The sequence below is a fragment of the Hirundo rustica genome, chromosome 6 (assembly GCF_015227805.2).
Source record: "Hirundo rustica isolate bHirRus1 chromosome 6, bHirRus1.pri.v3, whole genome shotgun sequence".
Lineage (NCBI taxonomy): Eukaryota > Metazoa > Chordata > Aves > Passeriformes > Hirundinidae > Hirundo > Hirundo rustica.
The window spans coordinates 5731587-5744415 of record NC_053455.1 but is presented as its reverse complement, the minus strand read 5'-3'; the positions used below and the strand labels follow the sequence as shown (position 1 = coordinate 5744415).

The 12829-nt window shown below is 47.7% G+C and overlaps 3 protein-coding genes across 8 annotated transcripts in view; 1 reads left to right on the top strand and 2 right to left on the bottom strand.

Moving 5' to 3' along the window:
* Window positions 1–3201, bottom strand: part of SLC38A6 (solute carrier family 38 member 6) — a 38026-nt gene extending 34825 nt beyond the window's left edge. The window contains exons 1-3 of the mRNA XM_040068334.1: window positions 3046–3201; window positions 2388–2509; window positions 1614–1687 (exon numbers count right to left, since the gene is read on the bottom strand). Of these exons, the coding sequence (XP_039924268.1) occupies window positions 1614–1687; window positions 2388–2509; window positions 3046–3201 (352 nt within the window). The remainder of the gene's footprint in view (window positions 1–1613; window positions 1688–2387; window positions 2510–3045) is intronic.
* Window positions 3202–3390: 189 nt separating this feature from the next.
* Window positions 3391–11745, top strand: TRMT5 (tRNA methyltransferase 5). Of its 6 annotated transcripts, none has more exons than XM_040067475.2 (5): window positions 3391–3438; window positions 5151–5800; window positions 6121–6245; window positions 7697–8351; window positions 9370–11745. In XM_040067475.2, exons 1-5 carry the CDS (start codon window positions 3434–3436, stop codon window positions 9432–9434), a joined length of 1500 nt encoding a protein of 499 aa, XP_039923409.1. In that variant the 5' UTR covers window positions 3391–3433; the 3' UTR covers window positions 9435–11745. The 6 variants fall into 6 exon arrangements, with proteins under 6 accessions (XP_039923409.1, XP_039923411.1, XP_039923408.1 ...); XM_040067477.1 differs by lacking the exon at window positions 3391–3438 and adding an exon at window positions 3484–3522 and having other exon boundaries at window positions 9370–9622; XM_040067474.1 differs by lacking the exon at window positions 3391–3438 and adding an exon at window positions 3509–3629 and having other exon boundaries at window positions 9370–9622.
* A 420-nt stretch (window positions 11746–12165) lies between these two features.
* MNAT1 (MNAT1 component of CDK activating kinase) overlaps window positions 12166–12829 on the bottom strand; it is a 116502-nt gene continuing 115838 nt past the window's right edge. Inside the window, exon 8 of the mRNA XM_040067468.2 lies at window positions 12166–12807. Coding sequence (XP_039923402.1) covers window positions 12687–12807 — 121 coding nt within the window. The 3' untranslated portion in view covers window positions 12166–12686. The remainder of the gene's footprint in view (window positions 12808–12829) is intronic.

The window sequence follows — 12829 nt, the reverse complement described above, 5'->3', positions numbered from 1 at the left end:
TACAGAGATTTTGCTTTGTCACGGTACAACAGGTTGTATTTCCCACTTTTTAAAGACAGTGTTCCAAGGAAAAACTTGAAATGTTATCTAACATTTAATTACTTCAATAGCTGACAGGAATTATAGGAAATATAATTTCAAATCTTGTTTTAAAAAATCGAAACACAAAAGGTCATAAATCCAGCAAACTTATCCAGACATAGTTCTGGTGCAACTCCTACCTATCAGCATTAGGTGATAGCTAATTATTCATTTCAGACAAGAGAAATTCTTCATCCTGACACCTCAGCTGTATGCATTTCAAAAACACTTTCCTGAGGTGGACTGTTGCCTTTGGACAAGAACTGAGGAGTTAAACCCTTCTTGCATATCAGGCCTCTGAGTTCAGAACATCCAAACTCTTCTTACTTCAATAAACTTAAATCCTTAGTTCTCCTCACCATCATAATTCTTTTGCAAGAATCTCCTTATTTTTTTACTAGACAACAGCTTAATACTGCTTAATGCCCATAAAATACAGAACTATTCAGCCTGAAATAAGAGGTTAAAAAGGCCATTAAAATTACCTCAAGTCCCCCTTTTATTTTGTTTCTTATGTAGCTCTTTAGCTACGTGTTTCAGGTTCTGATTCCTTTCTAATAAGCAGCACTCCAAAAAGAAAAAAAAAAAAAAAAATACCAAAGACTTAATCCCAAATCATCAAGCAGCCAACAATACCAACTATAAAAGTTACCCTACCTCTGAGGGGTGTTTTTTAAGAATGTATGAAGAAGATCACTCAACAGGTGGGGACAGGAGCAGCAGATCTAAGAAGAATCAGGAAGCAATCATCTGAGAGACCAAAGGCAGCTGAAGAAAAAAAGCCAAGAAGGAAAGAAGCAGAAGCTTTTTCCCACCACCTCTGAAAAGAGAGGAAAACAGATGAGAGGGAAACAATAAGCAGGGATACTTCCGGCTGTAACATGATCTTTGTGTACAAGAAATCAAGGAACGACTCAGTTGTTTTAGTAGCAATTTAAAAGAAGGAATTAAAACATGAGAAGATTTGACTGCAGCTGTTAGAATGGACTGTTTGAACTGTCCCAAAGCAGTGCAGTTTCCAAGGACTGCATCATGACTTCTTATTCAGCATCAAAAATGCTCTATAAGCTGCATCTATAAAGAACCACCAGAATAATGATAATCCAATATGATTGAAAAACCTGAAATTTATCCATTTCAAACCATGGACAAAAATATAAGTACTGCTCCTAGGAGAATGAAAGGCTGCTATTTTATTGCTCTTAAGCATTCACTGAAAGCCAAAGCACACACTGAAGTAGTGAGGTTCAGCCAGCACCAAAATAATTTTGCTGCAGAAATAGAGGGTCACTCCAAAAAGATAAGAGAGGTATTTGGAAAAAAAAAAAAAAAATCAAAAATTTAGAAACCAGTCAGTTTGGCATTGGCTTTGCATAAAAAAGACTCAAAATCCTGTTTTTAAGTGGCAGATATTAATTGTTAAAAACATTAACTATTTCAAGGTCAGTCAATCAGAATACTGGGTCATATGTCCGTGATAAAACTGAGGAAATATTTCAGAGCTCACTGTTAGATAAATCCTTGCCACTTACCAGTCTGAGTGCACATACTGAGCAGAAGAAACACAGAGTAAGAAGCCAGGCAGGCAACAATCAGCAGCAGGATACTAAAAACCACAAAATATCCACAGTTAAGCACTTTTACAGTACAATGCACTTTCAAGCTATAAGAATGCTACTCTTGCAAGAACTAAGCTACAAGATTTCCTCATTTTATGGCTTGTATCTGCTGACTGGTTCACGTGGTCTCTAATCTTCCCAATATTTGCCAAGTTGCTCTGACACATGGATTACAAAATGGTCATAACCATGGGAGTTTGTGTGTGCACATATACAGAAATACACATCCTCCAGTGAAGTGAAACCAATGCTTAGGAAATGGTCAAAGTGACAATTCCAGTGACTTTGGCCCCGTTACCTACAGGTTAGCACTTGCAACAAGCAAAAGTGCAAACAAAAGCACAAGTTGATTCACAGTTTTCAGGCACATATCCATCCTATTCCACAAGGCCCATTCCTGAAACCAAAGGAGATCAGTTTCGAAAGGAAAATATCAATCTGTCAGGAGTAAGGGCCAAGAAATTGCCACCCTGTGGCAATTTAATGCAACGTCTGGGTAGGACTTACGTTAGGCCAGATCTGAATGACTAAATCAAAAAGGGGAAGACCTTAATCAACAATGCTGAAAGGCACAAGCTATGTATTTCTTCCTCAGATTTGCACAGGAGTCTCAGTAATCAAGTTTTGTTCAATTTAAACCTACAAGATGAGTTTAAAAAAGAGTATATGTGAAAACTGAAAACTTACCTAAACCCCATGATCCCTGTGTTGGCCATGGCATAGGATAAGCCAAGTATCCCACTGCCCATGATTGCGTTCATTAAGTTAAACACTGAGAAAGCAAAGGAAGAACCACGACTTGAAGAACTCTGTGAAAGGACAGGAAAAAGAAAAAAATAAAATAATAATTAAAAAAGAGTACAATTAGTGGAAGAGATATCTTGACCTTCCCTAAAATGAAATTCAAGGGAGGGGGCAATAGTCAACTTTTCCTTCTTTAATCTAAACTCTCGCTTCTCATGCTAAAACGACGCAGATCCTTGTGCACACGCGACGCCGCCCCGTAAGCATCTCAAGACGCCCACAGCCTTTGAGCAGGGCGAAAGCGGAGCGCAAAACGAGCACAGCCAGATTCACGGCTCGGAGCAGGCTCTCCCTGCGTGCCCGCAACAGGGCCGAGGGCACATGGTAGCACTTCCAAGCGCTCAGCAAGCAGGGAATCGAAGGGATGGGGAGCAGCGATGGGAGCGGAGGCTCATCCCGCTCTCCGTGATTATCCCTCCCGGTGCTGTCACCCCGGAGCCGGCCCGCACAGCCCCGGCCCGGTCCTTTGAAGCCGCGCTCCCCCTCAGCGCCCAGCGCAGCCCCCTCAGGGCGCTCCCTCCCCGCCGCCCCTCACACGCACGCTGCCCGGCGGCGGCGGCAGCAGCGGGGCGGTCTCCCCGTCCTCCTCCTCGTCCTCCTCCTCGTCCTCGTCCCGCCGCTCGCGGGCGGAGAGGTACCAGCCGCGGGCGGGCAGGGGCCGGACCCGCCCGGACCCCCAAGGCGGCGCCGCCGCCATCGCCCCCCGCGCCCGCCGAGCGCCTCCGAGGGGAGCGCCGGGGGCGGGGCCAAGTGGGGGCGTGATCAAAGCGGGGGCGCGGCCACCAGTGAGGGGCGGGGCCGCTGCGCCTCGCGCCCGCCCCGCTGCGGAGCCATGGAGGGGCGGGGCGTTGTGGGCGTGGTCACGGCCCCGGCCCCGCCCGCCCCGGCGCAGCGGCGATGACGCGCGCGCGCGGCGCGCGGGGCCCGGCATGAGGTGAGGGCGGGGGCGGGGGGGACTGAGCGGGGCGGGGGGAGAGAATTCCCTGAGGGGAGAACGGGATAAACCGGGATCGTGGCGGTGAGGGAAGGGACGGTGTCTCTCCGTAGGCGCCTTGGGAAGGTGGCGGCAGTGGCCTCCAGCCAGATGCAGCGTTGCGGGCGGCTTTGTCTTGTGGGTTTAATGCGGTACGAGAAGCGACAGGATGAGAGGACGTGGTCCCGGGTTGCGCCAGGGGAGGCTCTGTTTGGACATTAGGAAGAATTTCTTGACCGAAAGGGTGATCAGACGTTAGAATGATGTCCAGCAAAATGGTGGAGTCACTGTCCTGGAGGTGTTTAAGGAAAGATCGGGCGAGGCACCCCGTGCCGTGGTGGTGGCCGTTCGGTCACAGTTCGACTCGATGATCCCAGAAGCCTTTCCCAGCCTGTTCGATTCTCTGGTTCTGAGAACCAGGCCACGGGTTTCCACCCCCAGGAAAATGCCCCAGGAAAGGCACGGGGATGCTCAGGCCTCTGGGTGAGGAATGCAGCGTGTCTTTCTGAAGGAGGTGTGCTCTGCCAAAACCCTGGCTTAGGGCAGTGGGGCTGCCTGGGAGATGTAAAGAGTCCCGGTGAGGAGCGGGGATTTGGGCAGGACAGGGGATGGGAGCAGGACCAGCTTCAGCGGGGTTTGGGAAGAGCCGGTTTGTGAAGGAGAGAGAGCACACAGCCTGTGTTACCCTGGAGAGGGGCAGGGCTGAGGGAGGCAGGCAGGAAAACCAATTTCCTTGCAGAGCCTCTCTCTCAAAAGAAGCTTTCAAAAAAATCAAGAGAAACGCCAGCCTCCAGCACCGATTAAACCATTAGCTCCTGCCTTGGAGCAGCCAGTGCCAAGGCAGAAAATTGGGCCCTTTTGGTCTGTACCTAGTGGAGGAAACAATTTAGAGAAGTGTAAAGCCACTTTTCAAATTCCCATCCCATGGATGAACCGGGGCTCAGTGGCAGGAACAGACATTACTGATACTTCTCTATGCACTTTCCACAGTTCTTCTTCACTGCCCTTTTCACTGCCCTTTGAATTTTTCTAGCTTAACTAGCTTTCTAGTTTCTTAACATAAAATACTAAAATTTCCTTCCAGGATTTTTTGTTTGTTTTTTTTTCCCATGGATTAAGTTTAATACTGTAACACTGTCTATAAATTTATGGGGAAATTGCAATTAATTAATGACCTTTCTGGCATGACCTCATGGAGCAAAGATCTCACAGAGCACGGAACCCCTTGCACTGGGGCATGGAAGGCAGAAATCACCAGAGTGATCATGACCACTGTTGCTAATAACTGTTTTCTAGCAACCACTGCTTGGTAATGAATTTTACCAGACACAGGAGGGATCCAACAGGAGTAGGATCAAGACGGTAGAAGTCTTTCCATCTGGCTTACTGAGATTAATATCACATTTATTAGAACAAAGAGAGGTCATTGTTTTTTGGCAGGAGGGGATTAGCTCGCTGCTTGAAGTCAGTCAACGTTCGAGTCTAAAAGTACATTTGCAAAATAACAGAAATTTGCAGCATATATTTCATAATAAAGAGCTTTACTAAACTGTTGTGGATTGTTTGGTACAGATGGAAATTCTGGTTTAAGAGAACAGCAAATCCATGTGATTTGCAGCCTTTTAAATGGAATGATTACATAATGTCTATAAAATGAATAATTTCTCTTCTAGGACTTTGTGGAGATTGGGATACTGTGCCAGACTACTGAAAACTAATCATTTTAGGACAGCTGCATCAAATACATCATTTCCAGCAGTTTGGATGCTATTGGCACAACATTCTGGCAGAATACCTGGGCTCTTTGTAGTAGTTAAAAAAAATACTTTCTTCACAATGCCCGAAAACGTGGAGGATAAAACCAATCCAGAACTGTATTTGCCACATCCTGGAGTGCGTGGGATGACCCTGCTCGACAGAGAGGCTTTCAAAAGGACAGTGGTGGTTCCAGCTCTTAAAGTCAAGAAAGAAATTGTGCATAGTGTGCTGAAGTCCCTAAAACAATCAGTACTGCAGCGTCCCGGCCTCAAGCGGGTGGTGGAGGATCCAGAGGATGAGGACAGTAGATTTGTTATCCTGGATCCTCATAAAGTACCGGGATTCTCATTAGGAGAGTCAGAGCAACAGGTCCTGAAGCAGCTCAATGTCCATCCTGAGGTGTCCAGGTACCACCTGGAGCTGACCTATGAGAATTTCAAGGTGGAGGAGATCCTTCGAGCCGTCCTTCCCCAAGGTCAAGATGTCACCTCTGGATTCAGCCGTGTTGGCCACATTGCTCATTTGAATCTCAGGGATCACCAGCTGCCCTACAGACACTTGATTGGTAGGTGAAACAGCTCCTCCCAGGAAGGTATTTGTGTCAATAACGAATAACAATACAGTAACAATTTGTATATTGTTGAAAAGTCACTGTACTGAGGGGCACAGTTCTCTCCTCTCACAGCGTGGTGCTCTCACTGCGCTGGGCCAGGGTGAAGTGTGTGCCTTGGAAAGGTCACAGCTGCAGCCTTGAGTCATTAGAGGGAGGTTGGTCCAACACACACTTAATTTTGTTAATTTAGCTGTAAACAGCAGGCTTGTTGTGGCTCTTGTAGAAGGTTAAAAGGTCCCTTAACCATAATTATCTCTCACCCTCTCTTTCAGGTCAGGTTATAATGGACAAGAATCCAGGAATCACCTGTGTAGTGAATAAAACCAGTATTATTGACAGCACATACAGGAATTTTGAAATGGAAGTGCTTGCTGGAGAGAACAACCTGGTGACCAAGGTACAGGCCTTTTCCCCTGGTATTTTAAATTTAATGTGCCAAAACCCAAAGGCATCTTCTGGAGAGATGTGATGCGGGGATGCTGATGAGACCCTTCCTTTGCAAGTGCCCTTCCTGACACCTGTCTGAGCCTAAGGGTTGGCTGTCACTTCTGCATTCCTTTGTCCTGCTCTGCCAAGGGCAAACTCAGCCACAGGGATCAGGAAGGCATGTATTCTTCCATGTTCACAGCCTAGATTTAATGATGGGGATTTGATCTAAGATAATCCAGTTTCCTAACTTCACCAAGCCTTGTACAGCGGCTGGTACAGAAATTTCTATCTCACCAGCTTTGCAGCTTAGGCAGCATTTTGCCTTTGCTTTTTTCCTCTGCTGTCAGCAGCAAGACAAACCTCCTGTCTCCTCTGCTCTGACATTTATCAGGTGTAATCACTGTGTAACTGCCAAGTGCTGTTCTTCACATAGGGTTTCTTGTCTGTAGCTGGAAACTTGGCCACTGCTTCCACAAAAATATTTCTCTTATCTGTTAGCAGCTTTATGCTTTCAAAGGAGAAAACATGAGATTATCAAATAAAAGGTTGAATAGCTTGGTAGAACATCCTGTTTGTGCAGAGAGAAGGTTGTTGGATTGTAAAGGCAGCAGTGACAATTGAATATTACGCAGATGTTGTCACCACACACCTGGCTCACCATGGAGCTGCACCCAGGAGTGCAGAGACACTTCAGGATGTTTCTTGCTGGCAAAGCAAACGATGTGGTGATCTGGATCCCAGGTTCCTGTACTTTGGAATCAGACATTTCCACATGCTGGTGCAAAGAGAGTATTATCTTGCATCCCATTCTCATCTGAATAAATACTGTTCCTTTTCAGGTCTGTTCTTAAGACACTGGTCATCCCAAAGCTTGGGTTTGGATCCGTTTCTAGACTCTGTCACCCTGGGAGATGAAATACAGTATTTTTTTCAAGCTGCAGAACTGGCTCCCAGTGGCTTTGGATTTGGCTGACGGTTCCTGTTCTTGGGCCTATCATTCTCAGACGGTTATTTACTGTGTGCACTGCACAAAGGAGGGCTTGAGGCATCTTTCCAAGGTCTGCTTTCAATAAAGGAGTTGTCAGCCAGCCACAAAGCTCTTGAAAACCCTCAGGTTTTTTTAGGGTCATTTTAAGTTGCTGCTTTATTTCCACCTGGTGATTGAGACCTGTGTAAAGCCAGCCATCGGGATTGACACTGGGGACATGCCTGTCTCTGATGAGTTAAGATCTGTTTATTTGCTTACTTAGTTGATCTGTTAATTTAAGATTCCTGTGTGCTACCAGTGGGACAATGCTGATGTACACATTACCTCTCGAGAAGGCACCTTGGGGGTTTTCATTTTCTTAGTTAGCGATAATGCTTAAATCTGCCTGGCATTTGAACACAGAGGCTTAAGCAAATGTTTTGGGCTTCCAGGTCAAAGAAAATAACATTTCCTATGAACTGGACTTCTCCAAAGTGTACTGGAACCCGCGCCTGTCCACAGAGCACGGCCGTATAGCGGAGCTGCTGAGGGCGGGCGATGTCCTCTTCGACGTCTTTGCCGGGATCGGGCCTTTCGCCATCCCGGCAGCCAAGAGGAGGTGCCGAGTGTTTGCCAACGACCTCAACCCCGAGTCCTACGCCTGGCTCCTGCACAACTGCAAGCTCAACAAAGTGGACACCAAGGTGAAGGCGTTCAACATGGACGGCAGGGATTTCCTGCGGGGGCCGGTGAGGGAGGAGCTCAGCAAAGAGCTCCCGCTCCTGAAGGAAGAACAGAAAACCGCTTTCCACATTGTGATGAATTTGCCAGCTCTAGCTGTGGAGTTTCTGGATGTTTTCAGGCATCTCCTGGCCGGGGAGCCCTGCAGCCCTGCTGGCCTTCCCACTGTGCACTGCTACGGGTTCTCCAAAGACAGCAACCCAGCCAGAGACATTCAGGAGCGAGCGGAAGCTACGCTGGGAACCTCCTTGGCTGGACGCTGTTCCACTGTCCTAGTCAGGAACGTGGCGCCCAACAAGGAGATGCTGTGCCTCAGCTTCCAGATCCCGGCAGATGTGCTCTACAAGAGGCCCTGCCCCGATGAGGGTAAGGAGCAAACCTCCCATGTGGGATTTCAGGCTGGTCCCACCTGGTCAGCCCCATGGGCCACTCCAGGCGTGTGACAGCGGTGTGGATGTGGCGCTGAGCGCGGAGGTGGCCGGCAGGACCAAGCCTCTGCACGTGTGCAGCAGCTGCGGGGCTTCCTGGCTTTGGAAAGAGCAGCCTGCTCCTCTGATCCCAGCATGAGCCTCCCCAGAAAAATGGTGGACTGGACAGGATCACCCCACAGGCCATAAACCAGACCCTTATGCCTCAGGTTGTGCACTGGGGGAGGACGGGGACTCGGGGATCCTTGTGGGCCCTTCCAGTGCAGGATATTCAGTGGCTCTGTGATCTAATGCCAAGCACACATCTCTGTTAGCTCAGTCCCTCAGAACTGGAGCTGCGGTTTTGCCCAGATCACTTCCAAGGGACTGGTCCCAGCTCTGACCTTGTCCTTACGCTCACACAGACTCAGTGAGGTCTGGAGTCACCACGTCAGCAGAATCAGGTTCTGTACCTGATTCAATTTGAGACACAGATACCTTTAGAGAGCTTCAATGCTGAATTTGGTTGTTTTGTGGGGTTTTTTTTGTTTGTTTATAATTGTTCATTTGTTCTTAAAGTACTTGTAGGAACTGTTTTTTTCAGTTATCTTGGGCTCTGCACTACATGGCAAAGGGAGCAGAGGGAGGCTCTCAGTCTGCAGTTCAGTTACATGAACTGGAGGAAAGGGTTTTATAAAGCTTGAATGCCATGAATCTTATATTTATGCTGTTGTTGGGTAGCACTGAAATATTGGTGAAAATGTAGCCCCATACAGATTTTTTGAAAGTCTTTTTTGGCATTCAGTAAAGACCCCTCATTATTGCTCGAAGAGCTTTCATTTGTGACTGTTAATCCTGATTTTAACTCTCATCCCTTCCTGTTAAATCCCTTAACAGAGCTCCCTGTTCCAGAGCTTGTGGTCAGGTCAGTCTGCTTACTGTACATTAAATAATTTACTTTTTCTAACCTTTTCCAGCAAAACCAGCCTCAAAACGTCTGTGTACCAGCCAAGATTCTTCAGAAGAGAAGGTGCTGAGTTGAAGACCAGAGCTATGGTGACTACCTTACTTTGTGTAAAGGGTATTTGGGGTGTCTCTGTTTTACCTCTTGAGTTATAAGGAGAAGACCTGTGTTCCCATCAAGTTGCAGCTTTCCTTTGGGAGCCTTGCTTCCTGCAGTCATCTTCTCATTGTGGGATCGATTAAAATTGTTGTTACTACAAAAAAATTAAAGCTTTATTCTTTTATAATAAATGTGTTTTGGTACTTCTCTGCTCTCTATTGTTTCATGCCCTGTGCTAACTCAGTGGCAGGGCCTGGGGTGGTTTTCTGCTGTAGCATTTTGATAATGTGCAAGTTGTGGGGAGAACAGATTTTTATGTCTTGTCGGGTCTGGAAAGGTGACTTATATAACCCCTGCCCTGGAGTCTCCCTGAAAACTGTTTTGGTTTCAGAATATTGGATTATGGTTAGCAGATGCACAAACAACTCTTGTGTAAGCAAGGTAACCTTTCAAAAGCTTAACCTGAGATTACCAAAAAGGGCCAAACAGCCCAATATCCTGAGGTTTTCAGTAAAAAATGCTTTTTAACACCAAGATTTAGTTAGGGATTAGCTGACTTCTAACTTTGTGTTTGCCCATGGTTAGAGCCAGAAAGACTTTAATGGTTTTTGCACATTTGCAGATGAAGTTCATGCTTGCTTTGCAGTTCCAGGCTGAAACCAGCACCTGAAAAACAGTTCTGTCCTCCAGAAACCGTGTCCTCCCTTGGCTTTTGTGCCTCTGCCCTCTCCCAGCTCTCCCCACCTCTGCCTGCTCCCCTGCTGCAGTCCCTGGATGATCTTTCTGGCTGGCTGCTTGTATTCTGCGGGGATTTGAAAAGCCTCTGCCTTTGATTTCCTTTTCTTACTCTTCCAAACTATTGTTGGGCAATGTCAACCACAAATAGTTTATTTGGCCAGAGAACCCGGCTCGCCCTCTCAGTTTCAGATATTTTCCCTCAGCCCAAGCTCCGAGCTCACGCCCAGCAACCAGATGTCTGTCACCCTCGTGGCCCTGCTGCTGTGGCTCCAGCCCTGAGCCTGCAGCCCGCTGCATTTTTGGTTCTCACCCAAACACCACCAAGGGCCACGGATTTGTTTTGCTCGTGGCTCTGTGCGACGGCCTTTCCTTCCCTTGGCTCCGGTGTTTGCAGCGAGCCCTGGCAGCCTGGTTCCTGCAGGATCACGTTTATCCATCCCCAGGGAGCCCATCCTGACTCAGCCGGGAATGCTGATCGCTCCCTGGTCTGCGCTGAGCCCGGCTCTCCTGCTCGGGCCTTTAACACGCCCTGCAGCTCCAGCCTGGCACTGCTCTCCTCCCAGGCACTGCTGTGCTGCGATTCTGCCCCGGCCTTGCTGCTGCTCCGCTGCCTCTCCCATTTCCTGGCCCCTCTGCTGCTCTCCAGCTGCTGCCCTCTGCCTTTCCATGAACATCTCCCGTTCTCTGGAGCCCCCCACAAACACTGCTGGAGCAGTAAGGCTCTCCACCAGGCTGGAATGGTGCAGCCACCCTGGGATCACTGCCTGACACAGACTGCGGGTCCCTGCACATCTAGGGCTTGGCACCACTGCGCCAACAGAAACCAGGCTTAGATCACCATTGCTGGCTCAAGCCTGTAAAATACTTAACTCATTTTCGCTAAGTGTCCCAGGGCAGGGAAGGATTTGAACTGGTAAGTTTTTTTCCCTTAAGGACTGGATGCCAGCGTTATTCCAGCAGCATAACTTCAGTTTCGGTGCCAGTCTGGCAGATATATCACTATCCTCACAACCAGGGGTTTTCCAGCTTTCTGTGCAGTTGCCAGTTCTGTGTACAAGAAAGGACATAATAAATAATAGCCAAGCTACACACAAGTTAATCAGTATTGAAATTATAAATATTAATATGCATATGCAGTTCTGCATTCATTAGGGCATGACCTGGGGCTTTCCAGAGTTGAATATAAAGAGATGAGGAGAGGAGAGGAGAGGAGAGGAGAGGAGAGGAGAGGAGAGGAGAGGAGAGGAGAGGAGAGGAGAGGAGAGGAGAGGAGAGGAGAGGAGAGGAGAGAGTCTGATCTCTTCACCTCTGCCTTCTGTAACACTCCTTGTCAGCAGCTGTTCTGGGCACAACCAAAGGGATTTCAAAGGGCAATGGAAATTTTGCCATCTGCCCACATTGTCTTTAATAAGAAAACACAAAGTCTGGAATAGATCTTATTCTTCTCTTTATTACAGCATAGAAAAAATACATCCATCTAGTGCACTCCTCAGAGCAGGATTCAACAGCTATGAGCAGGTGGCCTATAAAACATGGTCCACGGCTGTCCTGAGCAGCTTCCCATCTCCTGCAGCTGGTCAACGTTCCATTGCAAGGAGCAGGCAAGGAATACAAAAAGGATCACGTCACATGGCAGGGATCATCCCCAAAGCCAAAGGGATGTTCCCACCTAAAGAAGCTCTTGAGTTTATGACATAAGTTGCAAATAGAGATAAACAGGAAAAAAGCAAACATACAAAAGTGAAACAAACAAACCCCAACAGGGAACCCCACAATTTTGACTACTTCAGTGACTTCACTTTGTATCAAGGTTTCTTAGATTGTTTCTAGAGCACCTCAGCTGAAAGACCTTGAGCTAAAGATTTGATTTCCAAGCAAAGGTAAGAACCAAGTGACACACGGAGGAAGGATCCCACACAAGAGTTGTGTCAGCATATTTCCAGAGTTTCTCATCTCATCCAGCTGGCAGGAGGAAAAACCCACTTGTCTAAACTGGGGAAACTAGTTTTATGGGAAAAAAAAATGTAGGCTTGAATATTGACACTAAATGTTATAATCAAAATGGCATTTAAATGCTTGTGCAAATAAAACCCTGCAATAAGAGTAAAACCACAAACTTTATTAAAGTCTGGCTTTATTTTAAAAAAAATTTACAAGTGTATTTCTTTAAGCCTCAAACGTACACAGCCGAGTTATTCACATCTTCCATTAGATGTGGCTTATTGCTTCAGCCTCCCTCAGCAAAGTGCCACATGACTAACGAGTTTCCCCCATCCACAAGAATGTATCTACCATTTCACAAAGCTCTCGTGCAGACGGGGTTTGTTTTTCCCTTTCAGGCTCAAAGGCAGCTGGTTTTGCAGCAGAGGGGTGCGCAGAGCACCGAGCGCAGCCCGGCCGATGCAGCTGGCACCGATCCCGCCCCACCTTTGCCGGCTCGGGTCGCTCCTGGCCCCGCTGGGTGTCCCTTGGCCACAGGCTGGTGCTCCCTGGCTAACTGGGGTGCCAGAAGAGCCCGCTGAAAGCGTCCTGCAGGGCCCGGTGACAAGCCAGGGAGGACGTGTAGCCCCCGGCCAGGTCCTGCGGAGAGGCGGCTCGGACGTGGGTCAGGTACCTGCAGCAAAGAGCGGCATTAT